This window comes from Mesoplodon densirostris, chromosome 19 (genome assembly GCF_025265405.1).
Source record: "Mesoplodon densirostris isolate mMesDen1 chromosome 19, mMesDen1 primary haplotype, whole genome shotgun sequence".
In the NCBI taxonomy this organism is placed as follows: Eukaryota; Metazoa; Chordata; class Mammalia; order Artiodactyla; family Ziphiidae; genus Mesoplodon; species Mesoplodon densirostris.
The window spans coordinates 38,266,269-38,287,563 of NC_082679.1; the positions used below are offsets into that span (position 1 = coordinate 38,266,269).

General features: G+C 42.3%; 1 protein-coding gene across 1 annotated transcript in view; it reads right to left on the minus strand.

Annotated features, from left to right (window-relative positions):
- Positions 1–5,348: 5,348 nt before the first annotated feature.
- Positions 5,349–21,295, minus strand: part of PSME3IP1 (proteasome activator subunit 3 interacting protein 1) — a 46,081-nt gene continuing 30,134 nt past the window's right edge. Inside the window, exon 7 of the mRNA XM_060084561.1 lies at positions 5,349–6,153. Coding sequence (XP_059940544.1) covers positions 5,936–6,153 — 218 coding nt within the window. The 3' untranslated portion in view covers positions 5,349–5,935. The remainder of the gene's footprint in view (positions 6,154–21,295) is intronic.

Sequence of the window (21,295 nt, forward strand, 5' to 3'; positions counted from 1 at the left end):
ACCCCACTCCACCACAGCAGTGGCAGTCGCTGCCACCCATGTGCTCCTCCTGCAGGTCTCCCAGGCACTGGAGTACACCCTGTGGTCTGCAGCATGTGAAAGCCTCTCTGGCTTCAGGATGCTCAACAGGGCTGCTTCTGTCCCTGCTCCAGCAGCCGTTGGTTTCTATCGCACACCCCACCCTGGGCTTGGGCCCAACCTCACGAAACCAGCTAGGCGACGCATCTCTGAAACCCCAGCCGTCTGGCCTGTTCCCTTCTCTCCTCCAAAGAACACATCTTTCTCTTTTGTCTACCTCCTCCTTAGAGCTCCAGTCAGCCCCTTTGCCACAGGCTCATGTGCAACCAACAACTCACATTCATATTAATAAGCACATTACAGGCATAATCTTGAACCTTTCCACCAGCCCCTGCCTGTGACCATTTCAGAGATGAGGAAACAAGCAGAGAGGCTAATCGAATCTATTAGAGGCAGAGCCAGAACTTAGCTCCAGGTCTGGCCAACTCCACAGAGCCCACACTTGTTCCACTGCACTGAATGTCTTCCCGTGACTATGAGGCAGTCTTCTGCTCAACCTGCTGCTGAATTTGTCCTCCCCTCCAATGAAACTGGGCAGTCAGACATCTCGACCTACTCTCCCAGGTCAGCAATTCTTACCAGTGGTCTGCTAGGCCTGGCTGGTGCGCCAGGCAGGTTCCTAGCTCCAGGTGCGTGGTAAGCTGAGGAGCCGGTGTTTATCTGGTGGGAGCAAGCGAGGGACATCTGTATCCTAGGCTTCCAATGCCTCTTCTGATTCCGTGGCCACCAAAAACCAGCTGAAATATCCTCGAGGGACACCTTCACTTCTCCTGAGAGGGCTGCAGGACTGAAGGGAGCCGTGATTTCCTCAAGGACCTTTGGGAAATCACAGCACAGCAGCCCAGAGGCCAGCTCGGCACTGTGGGCAGAAACCCAGGACCAGCGCATCTGCCTCCTCTGGTTCACACCCAGCCCTTACTCAGGACAGCTGCAAGACTACGTAATGGTTGAAATAACACCACATGACTGCTTCCTTTACCCTCCCGTTTGGTAGCTGAAGTGTCTAGCTGGATGTCAGATCCAGGGAAGTTTGTATCCAACTCAGCCTGTCAAGTTCTGATCGACCAGAGGCCTCTATAGTGGAACAGCCTTCTTCTCCCAGCCCCACATCCCCTCCTTAGCTCTCAGGGGATGGGTGTATTGGGGCGACAACTGATGCAGACCTCTCCCTTACACCTCCCCATGGGAATAATTTACCAGATTGGTGAAGCTATGGAGACTGACATCTACTGGGCCGGGTTAAGGTAGACTCCCTGTCTTGCATCAGGGCCCATCATAAATGCTCCAACTCCAATGAACCACCTACCTCAGTGTGGTGCCGGCAGCCCCCACTTCGCAGCTGCACGAGGGAGGAGACCCAGCCATCTTTCTTCCCCCTTCTCTGCCTGAGGTTGGGTGGATCAGTCAAACAAGCCTTCTACTCCCAGCTGGTTTGAGTTCACCAGGGAAAGGAATGTCCTGAACTCCTGACCAGGCAAATCACCACTTAAAAAACAAACCAAGATAAGTAAGTCCTGGGGATGTAATGTGCAGCATGGTGACTATAGTTAATAATAGCAGATTGTATATTTGAAGGTTGCTGAGAGAGTAGATCTCAAAAACTTTCATCACAAGAAAAATATGTTTTGGTAACTATGTGTGGTGATGGATCATTTCACAATATATACAATTATTGAATAATTACATTGTACACCTGAAACTAATGTTATATGTCAACTGTATTTCAATAAAAACAAACCAAGCCTTGGTGCTGCTATTTGGTTCTTGCACATGGATAGTAGGATGAAAAGTGAACTTGGAAATCTGACTAAAAGGTTCCTTTACCCTTGAATCACCTCCACTGAGGCGTGGGCACTGGCATTTGTTTTAAAGTTTCATTGAAACCACAGAAAACCAGACTTAGAATTAAAGGCTCAAATTAAAATTCTGGTTCTGATACTTACCTGTGTGACCTTGGGCAAGTCACTGAATCACTGTGAATTTCAGTTTCCTCTATAAAATGTAGAGAAGGGCTGTTTCACAGGACTTTTTTTCAGGATGAAAGACACTACAGTCTGCAAACATCTCAAACAGTGCCTGGCTCGTCCATAGCGGACCCTCAGTAAATGCTCACCAATAAACAAACTGATATAAGGGATAATGATGTGCATGACCATGTCTAAAACAGTGAGGGAGATGCCCAGCCGATGGCTAAAGCTCACAGTGGAGGTTGTCTCTGGGTTGTGCTGCCCATGGCTCTGTCAAACTCTGATGCTGGGCCACCTTCTGCCTATTAGTGCTATGACGCTCCCTCTTTCCCTAAACCATTGCTCCAGCAGGTAAGGGAGCAAAATACCAGCCCTTGCCAGCGTCACTAAGGCATAAATGTGCGACTGGCTTCTTGTGTTCAACACTATGAAAGTGTTGCCAAGATCTAGCCTCCCACCGAGCAGAACTTGCATTCCATACTGTTACGTGTAAGTGGGCTGGGCATGCCAAGAAATTAAGAAAGATCCAAGTCCAAGTGATGGTGCACTGCCACTGAGCTCTCTGTCCTTTTTGTTTTTCTGGAGGGGCTTAAGACGACAGCTGAGCCACATACCCACGGTTAGGACACCCGAGCCAAGGAACTGGGTGTGCCTGAGCAATTAACATTTAGCTAAGAGGGAAGCACACGGCAGAAGTGGGTGGTTGGAGCTCTGATGACCAGATCTGACCTGTCGTCATGTCAGTGTTCTACCTGCAACTGAGAAATGCCAGTAGGATGGATAAACCTGCCATAAACCACCACAGAAGCTCTAGACAATCTACCCAGAAATGGGGGAGGCCGAGGGTACAGTACTAATGAGGACGGCTACCATTTTCTGAGCACCAGATACCACACCAAGTACCTCTTATAGATCCTCTTTCACCCTCACTAGGAAGTTGGTGTCCTATCTACTGAGGAGGAAACAGAGGCCTGGAGAGGTTAAGGACTTTGCCCAAGTGATCCAGCTAGCAAATGTCTGGCTCCAAGCTCATAGCCACTGTGGTGTAGCCACAGAAGGAAGAACCAAGTTGATTCCTGAGAGGTAGCCAGAAGGGAAGAACCCACGAGGTGGAGAGGGAAAGAAATGAGGACGCAAGAGACTAGCCTAAGCCACTCCTAGTTAGGGACTTTCAGTCTAGAGTGCTCCTGAAAAAGTCTAGAATGCCCTCCCAACTCTGTGTTTGAGAAGCCAGCTTTCTCTCCTCCTGGGTCTGGGCCCAGGGAAGGCAGACATAAACAGGTCACCAGCCAGCTCTGTGGGTCCAGTCACATTGCCCTCCCTGCTTTTTATAAATGGAAAAATGGATGCTTTGGATTCCATGCTCCCTTCCTCCCCACCCAGGCGGGTGACAGGGCCAAAGGTAGATGCTAGCAGGAAGTGCTTTAGAGAGAGGCCATGGTATGACACAAGCTAGATAATCCAGATAGAGCTGGCAATAGGATTCCTCAGAGACAAGCTTTCTCCCTCACATGGTTCAAAGCTGTAAGAAGACTATCACTCAGGACAACGCAAGCAGGTTTTAAGAAATCACCCCAAACCTGTTTTTATCCCTTATTACCTAGTTATAAAATCCCAATTATCTATTAAGGCAGGAGAGCTGCATCTTGTGATTTAAAGCAGTGTTTCCTTCCAACCCGGGTTTTCCTATTCTTCTTTGGGTTTGAAACACACAGTCTACACTAGATGTTTTCCAAGGTGACTTCCTCTACTGGGAGACCAGACTTCCTCCACTGGGAGACCTGCTTTGCTGGTCATGGTTTCTACAGAGCCCGTGCCTCAGCTCCAGGGCTCTCCGCTAACAGGTACAGCGAAAGATGAAATGATCACCGGTGACTCTCAACTTTTTCTGAGATACCAAGAGCAGAAATCTCAGTCTGATGAGTCTCAACCTCCTTGACACAATCTAGCTGTTACAGTAGATGGGGACGGAGGTGGGAGCACAAGATCCAGTACAGGAAAAGCAAGATCTTATTCTCTGACAGGTTTATTAGCTTTCAAATTAATGTAGGTTTTTAACCCCTGCAACCCTTTGTCAACTTCTCCCAACATCGACAGAGGCAATGAGGTATAGTAATGGCCTCTTAAAAGTCAAACCAGGGACTTCCCTGGCGGCCCAGTTGTTAAGACTCTGTGCTCCCACTGCAGGGGGCATGAGTTCGATCCCTGGGGTCGGGGAACTAAGATCCCGCATGCTGTGTGGTGCGGCCAAAAAAACCCACCAAAAGTCAAACCACATAAAGATGGTGACTTTGGTTCCTCGGTCTGCCTCCTGAAATGATCTGACGCTGCTCTGGGTACGGGCTGTAACAGCAACAGCACGATTGCAGGATAACGAAGCAGAGGAGCAGACGGTGCCACACAGTTTTACCTCAACATCTTGTTTGTAAGGATGGAGCTGATGTGCCTGTACTGACAGTCAGGAACAATCAGCACAGAGTAGCTCTGAAAAGGAAAAAGAATTCACAAGGCATCGGTTATGGGTGAAGGGAAGTCACCATCTGCCAGCGGGCACCAGAGTGTCACTGCTTTGGGAGGGAAAAGGAGTGGGTTTGGAGGAGATCCAGGGGCCTCTCTGCCCACGTTAAAACTGAGTAGCTTCTCTGCCTGCCAGCATCACAGTGTCAACACATTCTGTGTGTGTCTCTCTCCGTCTCACACTCAAGGAAGTAGAAACAATTGACGTAGGAACCCAGCGGAAGAAAGAACCGCCCAGGCTCACTCTTCTGAAGCAGGGGAGCCTACAGCTTTTTGCTGTTGTTGTTAAAAGCTCACCTCTGTTAAAAGGCCTACCTCTGTCCTCAGGGCCTCCATACCTTGTCTCCCCCTGCCCTTCCCTCCCTCCCAAAGGGAGAGCCCCTGCCTCCCTTTAGGGGATGGAGGTGGAGCAGCACCTCTGTATGGAAAGGGAAGAGCAGGAAGGGCAGAAGGTCAAAGCAGAGGAGAGGACAAGTGTAGCACCCTTAGTCTAGAAACAGCTTCCATAGTTAGAAGCCACAACTAGAAATGTAGCCAACAGAGAGGGGCCTCAACAGGTTATAGCTAGAATATGCAGGTGGGTCCCACTGGCTTGCAATATTAGAATTCCAGGAGCTGCCAGAAATAAGTCACCTCATCCACACACCTACCAGCACTTCTGATCTCTGGCTACAACAAAATAAGGCCTATGTTTGTTACTCTAAGGTTCAGAGTCTTAAATGGGATTAGGCGGAGGCAGAAGGAATAGCCAAGGGTAAGGGAAAACTTCACAATGAACGATGAGTGTTAAGTGACACCCCCTGCGGATGTAGTTTAGAACCTTTACTTAGTCACACAACATCAAGAATAGGTTAGTTCCAGGGCAGCGTGCCATTCCATCACCTGGGACCTTCTCTTCCCCCTGCACAGTCCACAACGCAGTATAGTCAAACGGCACCTTCGTCTAGAATAGAATGTTTAAATGATACCTGTTCAATAACTGTCCCTGCTTCTTTGTGGCGTTGGGAAAGGAAAAAAAAGAAACACAAAAACCAAAAAAGCAACAGAACCCAAACCCTTTGCAAGCCGCTTGGCACCTATCTTCCCAGGGCATTCTTAGTGGAATTTCTTCTGGGCCCTGACCTCTGCCCTACTTCATCAGTGAGCACAGAGGCCGTGGGACAGGTCTGGGCATCCGTACTGGAGTAGAAAGAGAAAACAAACACAAGTCGGGCCACAAGTGGATTCTGGCACATTTTTAGATGAGGTTAAAAATGTCACGGTGTGCACAGGGCGCAGGTAAAGGACTTATCTGTGGGAGGTAATGCCTGTAGGCAGAATAAACTGTCCAGTCTACTCTTGGGGAGGAGCTCCCTGCGGTGAGGACAGAGGAACTAGGGGGCCTCGAGGAAGGTGTTGGTTCGGAAGATGGAGGAGACGATCTTGCCGGTGGCGTTGATGGTGCCTTCGCTGTCTGAGCTGGACTCAGAGTCACTGCTCCCAGAGTAGGCGCCCAAACCTGGGAGGATGCCAATACAGACGGCAGCGGAGGGGCAGTGGATGGAGGGACCACTCAGAGATGTGCTTCCAAGAGACACGCAGGAAGGGGCTTCTGCAAAAAAGGAGGCACAGGACTGTTACTTCATCACCCTTTTCCAAAGGTGATGGTGTGCTTTCCATGTGTAGAGGGCTTTATGTTGGAAGCCTCAAAACAACCCTATGCAGTCGACACTATCGCCATCCTCATCTTAATGTCCCTCGTTTACAACTGAGAAAACTGAAGCCACAGCAGAGAACATTTTAAGACCATGCAGAATATCACCAAGTAGCTGGGGCTCTTTTCGCCCCAGGAAACCCAGAGTCACAGCAGCACCTCCATGACAGAAAGCCTCAACCTAGAAAACACAGGACTTGAAGGTTAGAGGAAAAGTTAAGAACTCTCCTCCACCCCTTCTTCCCTGTTTCCAGCCTCATTTAATCACTACAACAACCTGGTATAGAGAGATCCCCCATTTTGCTGATGAGGGAGGTCCAAAACCCGGCTAAGGTTAAAGGCCACTTAGAGTAGAAAACATAAACTAAATTTGAATCAAAAGATAATGTACTAAAATGATCCCAGAGCTCACTGCAGAACAGAGTAAGGGTTGGAGTTCAAACACTGTATCAGGCTGACAAGCATATTACCTTCTAGGGTTTTGCCTTAACAAACCCCTAACACTTCATGTAAATGTGAAAAGGATACATGGTTCCAAGTATATGAAATCAGGAGTAAGCAAAAAATATCACTGAGAAGCAAAGAGAGATCTCCAACAGCCAGTATACATAGTTCATTTGCTTATACAGGAAGTACTAATAAGGGGAGGAAGCTGCTAAAAATAAGTAATGTGAAAACATGGAGATGTAGAAAGTGAGAGCTCACAATGATTGCAGAGGCTACAAGAGGTAACAAGGCTACAAGAAAACAGGCAAATATTTACAATAAGTATCACAAAAGCTAATTTGTTTACGATATAAAGAGTTCTTCCAAAACCAATAACAAACCAACAACTGAACAGAAAACTAGACAGAAGACATAAATAGTTCACAGAAAAAGAAACAAATGACTTTTAAACATAGGAGAAAAAACAATATATGGAGGAATAGGCATCTATATATGTTGCTGAGGGAATGTAGGATAATTCGGCTAAGTCCTTCACACTTAAATGATGTTCATGCAGCACTGTTGACAGTAGAAACCAAAAGGTTCATTAATAGAGGACCAGTGTAATGGACAGGTATTCAGCCATTAAGAATAATAAAGCATCTCTGTGTGTAATGGTATTGAATGATCTCTAAGATACCATGTGTTAAATGAAAGAGGCAAGGGTGAGTACAAGTTATAATCTGGGGGGGGGGACATTAAATATGCATGATAATGTATGAAAAAATACATTAAAAACTGGTAACAGTGGCTGCTCTGGGGAGAGCAACTGAGTGGCTGAAGACCAGGGAAAACTTAACTTTTTATTCCACACTCTTGTGTCCCTTTTCAATTTACTATTAGGTATATATAACTACCTATTTAGACAACTTTTAAGAAAGCCAAATGCCACAATTCAAAGAGTATCCTAGGCCATTTAATTCAGAAGGAACAGCCCCTCTTACCTCTGTAATCCCTGTATTATAGCCAGGAAGGCTGTAGAAGACTGACAGTCCTAATGGCTATCTTCTCCTTATCCATATTCTCCTCATCCATATTCTCCCCAGACTATAAGTCTCTGGAGGGTAAGGGCTCCTTCTTCTCTATCCCATCCCCTGGGCATAGAGCAGAGGGCCTGGCACAGAGCAGGCCAACATTCACAATGTGTGAGAATGCAGGAAAATGCATAACAGAGTTTCACTGCAAATGGCTAAATTTTGGGGGTGGGAGTGGGGGTGGGGGAAATGTGAAAATTTGGGACATAGCATCAAATTATAAACCATTCATTACCTGAACATTCATTGTATTACTATTTTCACACATACAAGGATACTTTCAGTATTCTGTGAGAAAAATCGGGTTGTTTTTAAAAAAAAAACAACCCTGATATCATAAGGGTAAATCAGTTACTTGGAAAAGTAATTTATGTGAAGTTATTCAGTGAAATGTGTCCTTTTATTAAGTATTTCAAGGGTGAATTGAATTTTAGGGTCTATCTTAGAAAAGAAAGATCAAGTTCAGAGTACCTGTGGAGGACTAGAGCCGGCCTAAGGGAAGGATGGAAGCCAGCCACAGAAATGTAACCAAAGGAATCTGGACCACAGGGGCATTAGCAGAGTTTAAGCAAAAGGACCAAATCTCCCAATTATCTAGGAAGTTTCAAGAAAGAAAAGAGATTGCAACTCTAACAAATTTCATTCCAAAAGCAGTTAACTGGGACTTCCCTGGCAGTCCAGTGGTTAAGACTTTGCCTTCCAGTGTAGGAGGCAAATTTGGCAATATTTTTCTAAGTTACAAATGTATATCTGACTCAATAATTCTCCTTCTAAGTACTTAACCTGACATATTGCAAATGTGAAAAATGATGCATGTTACAGGGTTATTTAATGAAACATCATAATAGAGAAAGAATGGAAACAATCTAAATTGTTCATCAATAAAAAATGAAATAAATATACTATGGTACAACCATACAATGGATTACTACACAGCCTTAAAAAGGAATGAAGAAAAAAAAAAAAGGAATGAAGAAGCTCTTTATGCACAGGTATGCTATGATTCCCAAGGTAAGTAAGCAATGAACAGAAGAGTATGTTAATTAAAATAATGATGATGATAGGAAATGCAAAACAACATATTAAGTAAATCCTGCCAAAAACTCAACGGTGAATTGACCAAGCTCTAGACCTAATTACCATTTTACAGGAAACACAGGATATAAAGGAATCCCATGGGGATGCAATTAGCAAAATCTAGAGTGCAGGAAACTCCACAGGGCAGAGGCCCAGTTTCTTCACAAGTAAAATATAAAGGAAACAAAAAATAAATTAAGAAAGAGGAAGAACCCATAGGTTAGATGAGACTTAAAAGACAGATTAGCCTACTGTTAAGATGCAATAAAATGGCAATATTCCCAAACTGATCTACAGATTCAAGCAATCCCTATCAAAATCCCAGCTGCCTGAATTGACAAGTTGATCCCAAAATTCATATGGAAATGCAAGGGACCTCAAATAGCAAAACAATACTGAAAAAGAACAAACTTGGAGGACTGATACTTCCTGGTTTCAAAACTTACTACAAAGCTAGAATGATCAAAACTGTGTGGTAGGGAATTCCCTGGCAGTCCCGTGGTTAGGACTCCGTGCTCTCACTGCCAAGGGCCTGGGTTCAATCTCTGGTCGGGGAACTAAGATCCCACAAGCCGCGCAGCACGGTCAAAAAACAAAACAAAACAAAACAAAACTGTGTGGTGATGGCATAAGGATAGACATACAAATCAATGGATGAGAAAAGTGAGTCCAGAAATAAACCCAAACATGCTGTTCAACTGATTTTCAACAAAGTGTCATGACAATTCAGTGGGAGAAAAAACGGTCCTTTCAACAAATTATTGAGTCAAAAAATTAACACAAAATGGGTCAAAGATCAAAATGTAAGAGTTAAAACTATAAAACTCTTTGAAAAAAATGTAAGCGTAAATCTTCATGACCATGAATTAGGCAACTGTTTCTTAGATATGACACTTACAGTACAAGCAACCAAAGAAAAAATAAATTGATGTCATCAAAATGTAAAACTTTTGTGCTCCAAAGAACACTATCAAGAAAGTGAAAGTACAACCCCACAGAGAGACAATATTTATAAATCATCTATCTGACAAGTGTCTAGCATCCAGAACATATAAAGATCACTTACAACTCAAAAATAAAAAGACAAATAACCCAATTTTAAAATAGGCTCAGGATATGAGTAGATATTTCTCTAAAGAAGATAAACAAATGGCCATTAAGTACACAATGCCAACATCATTAGTCATTAGGGAAACCCCAATCAGAACCACAATAAAGTATCACTTCACACCCAATGGATGGATATAAGAAACACAATAACAACTGTTGATAAGGATGTAAAGAAACTGAAACCCTCATATACTGCTGGTAGAATATAAAAATGGTGCAGCTATGGTGGAAAACAGTGTGGCAGTTCCTCAAAAAGTTAAACATAGATTTACTGTATGACCCAGCAATTCCACTCTTAGGTATATACCCAAGAGAACTGAAAACAGTTTTTCACACAAAAACTTGGACATGAATGTTTATAGCAGCATGGTTTGTAATAGCCCAGACGTGGAAACAACCCAAATGTTCATTAATTGATGAGCGGACAAAAAGGTAGCATACCATAAGATGGGATATTATTCAGCTGTAAAAAGTACTGATACATGCCACACCATGAACTATGAAAACATTATGTTACATGAAAAGAAGTCAGACACAAAAGGCCCTATATTGTATGATTTCATTTATAAAAAATGTCCAGAAAAGGCAAATCCATAGAGACAGAAGTTGATTGGTGGTTGTTAGTGGCTGTGGAGGGAAGAATGGGGAATAACTGCTAATGGGCATGGAGCTTCTTTTTGCGGTGATGAAAATGTTCTGGAATTAGATAGTGGTGATAAATACACATTCTTCTGAACACATTAAAAACCACTGAACTGTATCCTTTAAAAGGGTGCGTTTTATGGTTTGTGAATTATATCTCAATCATTTTTTTAAGCCATATAAGCCAAATACAATGTCTAATCCTTCCTTGGATACTAATTTTTAAAAAAAACAGTTGTCAGATCGGAATAAAAATGGTGGGGTAGCAGGATGTGGAACTCAAGCTCTTCCCACAAATATATCAAGAATACATCTACAAATGGAACAATTCTCATAGAACACCTACTGAACACTAGCAGAAGACCTCAAACACCTGAATGGACAAAAAAGATCTCCACGTACCCAGGTACGACAAAAGGAAAAAAAAAAAGAGAAAGTAGGACGGGTCTGGCACCCCTGGGAGGGAGGTGAAGGAAAGTAGAGGTTCCTACACCCTGGGAAGTCCCCTCATGGGCGGGGAGATCAGCTGGGACAAAAAAGAAGCTTCAGAGGCTCAGAGGGACAGCACAACAACTAGTTAGTGGCAGGCAGGACAGAGAGAGACCTACACAGTGTGTGTCACCACTCTGCACACCCCAACCTGAGAAGCATGTCCACTGGTATGGGCAGGGGATGGGTGCTGGAACACAGGGTTTAGAGGACAGACCTGGGGAGAGGACTGCTGTTGGCTGTGCAGAGACAGCCTGAAGGGGCTGGAGTGTGGGGTGCCGCAACCAGGAGTGTTCGTGGCAGAACCCTGGGCTGCCAGAGAAGTGAAGCGCCATTGTTAAGTGGCATGCAAAGGGGAGGGGTGGGGCCATCATTGCAGCCTCTTTCCCCACCTGCCGTCTCCTGCTTCCTTGGGCTCCATGCAGGGCCCCACCCCAGGCCAGCTCATGCATCCAAGCTGCTCCGGCCCCCTCCCACCAGAGCAGGCTCGCATGCTCTGGCCACTGCCTCAGCGGTCTTGGGAACAGATGCCAGTGGGTTGCCCACACGCAGAGGTAGGGCTGAAATCACAGCTGAGCCCCAGGGGTCATGCAACTTAGGAAGCAGAGCTGAAATCTCTCCCCACGGCTGTGCAAACCGCAGATTTACACCTACACTGCCGGCTTTGTGAATTCAGTGCCTGCGGAACATCTGAACGGACAGCTGGTGCTCCCGTGGCTGGAACAGGTCTGGTCTTAGCAGCTATGGGCTTTGAGGGTGGGTACACACAGGGGTTGGGCCAGGCCAGGGTCTGAGCTGCCTCCATAGCTCCCACAGCAGGTCCAGGTGTGCAACTACTGCAGTCCTGGGACACAATTTCAGTGGATCTGTGCTGGTGGCCTTGTGAAAACAATGTCTGAGAGGCACCAGGGCCAACTGCCGGCATACCCACAACTGAGGTGGGGCCTAGGGCAGTGCCAACAACAGCGTACTTTGTGAGCCCACACAACGGATGAAAGGTGACAAAACAGAGCACACTCACAGGTGAACGGCTCCAGCGGAGGAATACTCAGTGGCTCCTCTCCCAGTGGAAGCACTCCAATCCCGCATACCTCACACCACAGATCAGAAACACAGCTCAGAAATGGAGCTGGGGGCTTCTACTCCAACAACTAGGGAGCAGGCCCTGCCCTGGACAGGGCAGTGACAACCACAGAGCAAAGAGGAGGCCCTGCTCAATAGCCAGTGCAGGCTCTAATTACCACAGCATCAGTCACACCTCCTAGCAAGGGGATAATGGCCTGCATACACTAAGAAAAGAGGTGGCAAGCAGCCATACTAAAAGCAGCCCTCACACCAAAAATATTAAACCCACAGAGGCTACACAGGGATGTTCCCACTTAAAAATAGCCCTCTAAGACCACAGTAGATAACTGTTTCTCCTAAACTCATAGAGCAAGAGAAATATAAGTAAAATGAAGAAGCAGGGGAACCACTCCCAATTAAAAGATCAAGAGAATTCCCATGAAAAAATAAACAATTAAACAGACATCTTCTGTCTAATAGACACCAAGTTCAAAAAGGAGATAATGAAAATACTGAAGGAATTAAGAAAGGCTATCAATAGAAATGTAGATTACTGTAAAAAGGAACTAGAAACTATAAGGAGGAGCCAAGAAAAATTAGATATTTCACTTGAAGAGATGAAAGCTGAAAGGCTATGAATAGTAGAATGAATAATGCAGAAGAACAAATAAGTGATCTAGAAGATAGAATAATGGAAATCATCTAATTAGAACAGCAGACAAAAACCCAAATTTAAAAAAAAAAGAAAGCAATATAAGAGACTTATGGGATAATATAAAGCATGCCAATCTATGCATAATAGGGATCCCATAAGAAGACAAAACAGAAAAGGGGATTGAAAATGAAGAAATTACAGCTGAAAACTTCCCAAACCTAAAGAAGGAAACAGATATCCAGATACAGAAAGCATAGAGGATCCTGAACAAGGTAAACCCAAAAAGACCTACACCAAGACGTATTATAATAAAAATGGCAAAAGTTAAAGAGATGATTCTAAAGGCAGCAAGAGAAAAACAAAGAATCACAAGGGAACACCCATAAGGGTACCAGCTGATTTCTCTACAGAAACATTGGAGGCCAGAAGGGAATGGCAAGGTATATTCAAAGTCCTGAAAGGGAAAAATCTGCAACCTAGGATACTCTATGCAGCAAGATTATCATTTAGAACAGAGAGAGAGATAAAGAATTTCCCAGACAAGTAAAAACTAAAAGAATACAGCAATACTGAACCTATCTTAAAGGAAATATTGAAAGGTCTTCTCTAAATAGAAAGTAGTAAGAATCTATAGGAAAGAGAAAATCACAATTGGAAAGTAAATCACATAAATAAGACAGTACACAGATTAAAAAAAAATCAAAAAATTTCTGTGAAAGTGATGATAACCACAATGAACAGCAAAAGGATGAACATGAAGATGCAAAAGGGGACATTAAAATCATAATATGTGGGGAGGAGAGTAAGAAAATGTAGATTTTTTTTTTTTTTCTAGAATGTGTTTGGGCCTATATGACTACCAGTCTAAAGCAAGTAGACATAGGAAGGGGTTAACATACTTGAAAAACAGGGCAACCACAAATCTAAAACATACAATAGATTCACAAAAACCAAAAAGAACATAAGCATAATACGAAAGAAAATCATCAAACCACAAAAGGAAAAACAAAAAGAGACAAAGAAGAAATATAAAATCAACAGGAAGACAAGGTTTAAAATGGCAATGGATACATATCTATCATTAAATATCTTAAATGTCAATGGACTAAATTCTCCAATCAAAAGACACAGTGATCATCCAAACTGAAAATAAATAAGGGAGCCTGAACCAAGATGGCAGAGTAGAAGGACATGCTCTCACTCCCTCTTGTGAGACCACCAGAATCACAACTAGCTGCTGGACAATCATCGACAGGAAGACACTGGAACTCACCAAAAAAGATACCCCACATCCAAAGACAAAGGAGAAGCCACAATGAGATGGCAGGAGGGGTGCAATCACAGCAAAATCAAATCCCATAACTGCTGGGTGGGTGACTCACAGACTGGAGAACACTTATACCACAGAAGTCCACCCACTGGAGTGAAGGTTCTGAGCCCCACGTCAGACTTCCCAACCTGGGGGGCCAGCAACGGGAGGAGGAATTCCTAGAGAATCAGACGTTGAAGGCCAGTGGGATTTGATTGCAGGACTTTGACAGGACTAGGGAAAACAGAGACTCCACTCTTGGGGGGCACACACAAAGTAGTGTGCACATCGGGACCCAGGGGAAGGAGCAGTGAACCCAGGTGAGACTGAACCAGACCTACCTGCTAGTGTTGGAGGGTCTCCTGCAGAGGCAGGGGGTGGGGTGGATGTGGCTCACCGTGGGGACCAGAACACTGGCAGCAGGAGTTCTGGGAAGTACTCCTTGGCGTGAGCCCTCCCAGAGTCTGCAATTAGCCCTACCAAGCAGCCCAGGTAGGCTCCAGTGTTGGGTTGCCTCAGGCCAAACAACCAACAGGGAGGGAACCCAGCCCCACCCATCAGCAGTCAAGCAGATTAAAGTTTTACTGAGCCCTGCCCACCAGAGCAACACCTAGCTCTACCCAACACCAGTCCCTCCCATCAGGAAACCTGCACAAGACTCTCAGATAGCCTCATCCACCAGAGGGCAGACAGCAGAAACAAGAAAAACTACAATCCTGCAGCCTGTGGAACAAAAACCACATTCACAGAAAGACAGACAAGATGAAAAGGCAGAGGACTATGTACCAGATGAAGGAACAAGATAAAATTCCAGAAAAACAACTAAATGAAGTGGAGATAGGAAACCTTCCAGAAAAAGAATTCAGAATAATGATAGTGAAGATGATTCAGGACTTCGGAAAAACAACGGAGGCAAAGATCAAGAAGATGCAAGAAATGTTTAACAAACACCTAGAATAATTAAAGAAAAAACAAATAGAGATGAACAATACAATAACTGAAATGAAAACTACACTAGAAGGAATCAAGAGCAGAATAACTGAGGCAGAAGAACAGATAAGTGACCTGAAAGACAGAATGGTGGAATTCACTGCTGCAGAACAGAATAAAGAAAAAAGAATGAAAAGAAATGAAGAAGCCTAAGAGACCTCTGGGACAACATTAAATGTAACAACATTCACATTATACGGGTCCCAGAAGGAGAAGAGAGAGAGAAAGGACCCGAGAAAATATCCGAAGAGATTATAGTCGAAAACTTCCCTAACATGGGAAAGGAAATAGCCACCCAAGTCCAGAAAGCGCAGCAAGTCCCATACAGGATAAACCCAAGGAGAAACATGACGAGACACATAGTAATCAAATTGGCAAAAATTAAAGACAAAGAAAAATTATTGAAAGCAGCAAGGGAAAAACGACAAATAACATACAAGGGAACTCCCATAACGTTAACAGCTGATTTCTCAACAGAAACTCTACAAGCCAGAAGGGAGAGGCATGATATACTTAAAGTGATGAAAGGGAAGAACCTACAACCAAGATTACTCCACCCAGCAAGGATCTCATTCAGATTCGATGGAGAAATCAAAAGCTTTACAGACAAGCAAAAGTTAAGAGAATTCAGCAACCACCAAACCAGCTCCACAACAAATGCTAAAGGAACTTCTGTAAGTGGGAAACACAAGAGAAGAAAAGGACCTACAAAAACAAACCCAAAACAATTAAGAAAATGGTCATAGGAACATACATATCAATAATTACCTTAAATGTGAAAGGATTAAATGCTCCAACCAAAAGACACAGGTTTGCTGAATGGATACAAAAACAAGACCCATATATATGCTGTCTACAAGAGACCCACTTCAGACCTAGGGACACATACAGATTGAAAGTGAGGGGATAGAAAAAGATATTCCATGCAAATGGAAATCAAAAGAAAGCTGGAGTAGTGATACTCATTGGATAAAATAGACTTTAAAATAAAGAATGTTACAAGAGACAAGGAAGGACACTACAGAATGATCAAGGGATCAATCCAAGAAGAAGATATAACAATTATAAATATATATTCACAAAACAGGGCCTCCCTGGTGGCGCAGTGGTTAAGAGTCCGCCTGCCGATGCAGGGGATACGGGTTCGTGCCCCGGTCTGGGAGGATCCCATATGCCGCAGAGCGGCTGGGCCCGTGAGCCATGGCCGCTGGGCCTGCGCATCCGGAGCCTGTGCTCCGCAACGGGAGAGGCCACAACAGTGAGAGGCCCACATACCGCAAAAAGAAAAAAAAAAAAAAAAAAAAAAAAAAAACAAGGAGCACCTCAATATATAAGGCAACTGCTAACAGCTGTAAAACAGGAAATCAACAGTAACACAATAATAGTGGGGGACTTTAACACCTCACTTACACCAATGGAGAGATCATCCAAAATGAAAATAAATAAGGAAACAGAAGCTTTAAATGACACAATAGACCAGATAAATTTAATTGATATTTATAGGACATTCCATCCAAAAACAGCAGATTACACTTTCTTCTCAAGTGCACAGAGAACATTCTCCAGGATAGATCACGTCTTGGGTCACAAATCAAGCCTCAGTAAATTTAAGAAAATTGAAATCATATCAACCATCTTTTCTGACCACAATGCTATGAGATTAGAAATGAATTACAGGGAAAAAAACATAAAAAACACAAACACATGGAGGCTAAACAATACATTACTAAATAACCAAGAGATCACTGAAGAAATCAAAGAGGAAATCAAAAAATACCTAGAGACAAATGATAATGAAAACACGACGATCCAAAACCTATGGGATGCAGCAAAAGCAGTTCTAAGAGAGAAGTCTATAGCTATACAAGCCTACCTCAAGAAACAAGAAAAATCTCAAACAATCTAACCTTACACCTAAAGGAACTAGAGAAAGAAAAACAAACAAAACCCAAAGTTAGCAGAAGGAAAGAACTCATAAAGATCAGAGCAGAAATAAATGAAATAGAAACAAAGAAAACAATAGCAAACATCAATAAAACTAAAAGCTGGTTCTTTGAGAAGATAAACAAAATTGATAAACCATTAGCCAGACTCATCAAAAAAAGAGGGAGAGGACTCAGATCAATAATTAGAAATGAAAAAGGAGAAGTTACAACAGACACTGCAGAAATACAAAGCATCCTAAGAGACTACTACAAGCAACTCTATGCCAATAAAATGGACAACCTGGAAGAAATGGATGAATTCTTAGAAAGGTATAACCTTCCAAGACTGAACCAGGAAGAAATAGAAAATATGAACAGACCAATCACAAGTAACGAAGTTGAAACTGTGATTAAAAATCTTCCAACAAACAAAAGTCCAGGACCAGATGGCTTCACAGGTGAATTCTATCAAACATTTGATAGAGAAGAGCTAACACTGATCCTTCTCAAACTCTTCCAAAAAATTGCAGAGGAAGGAACACTCCCAAACTCATTCTATGAGGCCACCATCACCCTGATACCAAAACCAGACAAAGATACTACAAAAAAAGAAAATTACAGACCAATATCACTGATGAATATACATGCAAAAATCCTCAACAAAATACTAGCAAACAGAATCCAACAACACATTAAAAGGATCACACACCATGATCAAGTGGGATTTATCCCAGAGATGCAAGGAGTCTTCAATATATGCAAATCAATCAATGTGATACACCAGATTAACAAACTGAAGAATAAAAACCATATGATCATCTCAATAGATGCAGAAAAAGCTTTTGACATAATTCAACACCCATTTATGATAAAAACTCTCCAGAAAGTGGGCATAGAAGGAACCTACCTCAACATAATAAAGGCCATATACGACAAACCCACAGCAAACATCATTCTCAATGGTGAAAAACTGAAAGCATTTCCTCTAAGATCAGGAACAAAACAAGGATGTCCACTCTCACCACTATTATTCAACATAGTTTTGGAAGTCCTAGCCACGGCAATAAGACAAAGAAATAAAAGGAATCCAAATTGGAAAAGAAGAAGTAAAACTGTCACTGTTTGCAGAGGACATGATACTATACATAGAGAATCCTAAAAATGCCACCAGAAAACTACTACAGCTAATCAATGAATTTGGTAAAGTTGCAGGATACAAAATTAATGCACAGAAATCTCTTGCATTCCTATACACTAATGATGAAAAATCTGAAAGAGAAATTAAGGAAACACTCCCATTTACCACTGCAATGAAAAGAATAAAATACCTAGGAATAAACCTACCTAGGGAGACAAAAGACCTGTATGCACAAAACTATAAGACACTGATGAAAGAAATTAAAGATGATACCAACAGATGGAGAGATACACCATGTTCTTGGATTGGAAGAATCAATATTGTGAAAATGACTATACTACCCAAAGCAATCTACAGATTCAATGCAATCCCTATCAAACTGTCAATGGCTTTTACGGAACTAGAACAAAAAATTTCAAAATTTGTTTGGAAAAACAAAAGACCCCGAATAGCCAAAGCAATCTTGAGAACGAAAAACGGAGCTGGAGGAATCAGGCTCCCTGACTTCAGACCATACTACAAAGCTACAGTAATCAAGACAGTGTGGTACCGGCATAAAAACAGAAAGATAGATCAATGGATCAGGATAGAAAGCCCAGAGATAAACCCACGCACATATGGCCAACTTATCTTTGATAAAGGAGGCAGGAATGTACAGTGGAGAAAGGACAGCCTCTTCAATAAGTGGTGCTGGGAAAACTGGACAGCTACATGTAAAAGAATGAAATTAGAACACTCCCTAACACCATACACAAAAATAAACTCAAAATGGATTCGAGACCTAAATGTAAGACCAGACACTATAAAACTCTTAGAGCAAAATATAGGAAGAACACTCTTTGACATAAATCACAGCAAGATCTTTTTTGATCCACCTCCTAGAGTAATGGAAATAAAAACAAAAATAAACAAATGGGATCTAATGAAACTTCAAAGCTTCTGCACAGCAAAGGAAACCATAAACAAGACAAAAAGACAACCCTCAGAATGGGAGAAAATATTTGCAAACGAATCAACGGACAAAGGGTTAATCTCTAAGTATATAAACAGCTCATGCAGCTCAATATTAAAGAAACAAACAACCCAATCCAAAAATGGGCAGAAGACCTAAATAGACATTTCTCCAAAGAAGACATACAGATTGCCAACAAACACATGAAAAGCTGCTCAACATCACTAATTATTAGAGAAATGCAAATCAAAACTACAATGAGGTATCACCTCACACCAGTTAGAATGGGCATCATCAGAAAATCTACAAACAACAAATTCTGGAGAGGGTGTGGAGAAAAGGGAACCCTCTTGCACTGTTGGTGGGAATGTAAATTGATACAGCCACTATGGAGAACAGTATGGAGGTTCCTTAAAAAACTAAAAATAGAATTACCATATGATCCAGCAATCCCACTACTGGGCATATACCCAGAGAAAACCGTAATTCAAAAAGACACATGCACCCCAATGTTCACTGCAGCACTATTTACAATAGCCAGGTCATGGAAGCAACCTAAATGCCCATCGACAGACAAATGGATAAAGAAGATGTGGCACATATATACAATGGAATATTACTCAGCCATAAAAAGGAACGAAATTGGGTCATTTGTTGAGATGTGGATGGATCTAGAGACTGTCATACAGAGTGAAGTAAGTCAGAAAGAGAAAAACAAATATCGTATATTAACGCACATATGTGGAACCTAGAAAAATGGTACAGATGAACCGGTTTGCAGGGCAGAAGTTGAGACACAGATGTAGAGAACAAACGTATGCACACCAAGTGGGGAAAGCCGCGGGGGGCTGGGAATGGTGGTGTGATGAATTGGACGATTGGGATTGACATGTATACACTGATGTGTATAAAATTGATGACTAATAAGAACCTGCTGTATAAAAAAATAAAATTAAGTTTAAAACATTTTTTAAAAAGGCACAGGGTGGCAGATTGGATAAAAAAACAAGAGCCTACAATATGCTGCTTACAGGGGACACACTTTAGGGCAAAGGACACACACAGATTAAAAGTGAGGTCATGGAAAAACATCTTTCATGCAAACAGAAATGACGAGAAAGCGGGGGTCACAATACTCAGACAAAATAGCCTTTAAAACAAAGATAAAGAAGGACACTATATAATGATAAAAGGATCAATAAAAGGAGAGGATATTATACTTGTCAACATATATGCACCCAACATAGGAGCACCAAAATACATAAAACATATACTAACAGACATAAAGGGAGAAACTGACAGGAATACAACAATAGTAGGAGACTTTAACACCCCACTCATATCAATGGACAGATCTTTGAGACAAAAAATCAATAAAACAACAGAGGTCCTAAATGATAGAATAGAACAGTTAGACTTAATTGATATATTCAGGACATTACATCCAAAAAAAGCAGAATACACACCCTTTTCAAGTGCACATGGAACATTCTCTAGGGTTGACCTGGGCACAAAACAAGCCTAAACAAATTTAAGAGTACAGAAAGTATTTCAAGCATCTTTTCTGACCACAATAGCATGAAACCAAAAATCAACCACTGAAAAAGAAACAAAAACAAAACAAAACAAAAAAACAATTACGTGGAGACTAAACAACATGCTATTAAAAAAACCAATGGATCAACAATGAAACCAAAGAAGAAATTTAACAATACTTTGAGGCAAATGACAATGAAAACACAACCATACAAAATCCATGGGATGCAGCAAAAGCAGTTCTTAGAAGGAAGTTCATAGCAATATAGGGACCTTCTTTAAGAAACAAGAAAAATCTCAAATAAACACCATAATCCACCACCTAAAAGAATTAGAAAAAAAAGAAGAACAAACAAAACCTAAAGTCAGCAGAAGGAAGGAGATAAGAAAGATCAGAGAGGAAATAAATACAATGGAAATTTTTTTAAAAATAGAAAAAAATCAATAAAACCAAGAGCTGGTTCTTTGAACGGGTAAACAAAATTGACAAGCCTCTGGTCAGGCTTGACAAGAAGAAAAGAGAGAAGACCCAAATAAACAAAATAAGAAGTGAAAGCAGAGAAATCGTAACAGATATCACAGAAGTGCAACAAACCATAAGAGAATACTGTGAACAATTATATGCCAACAAA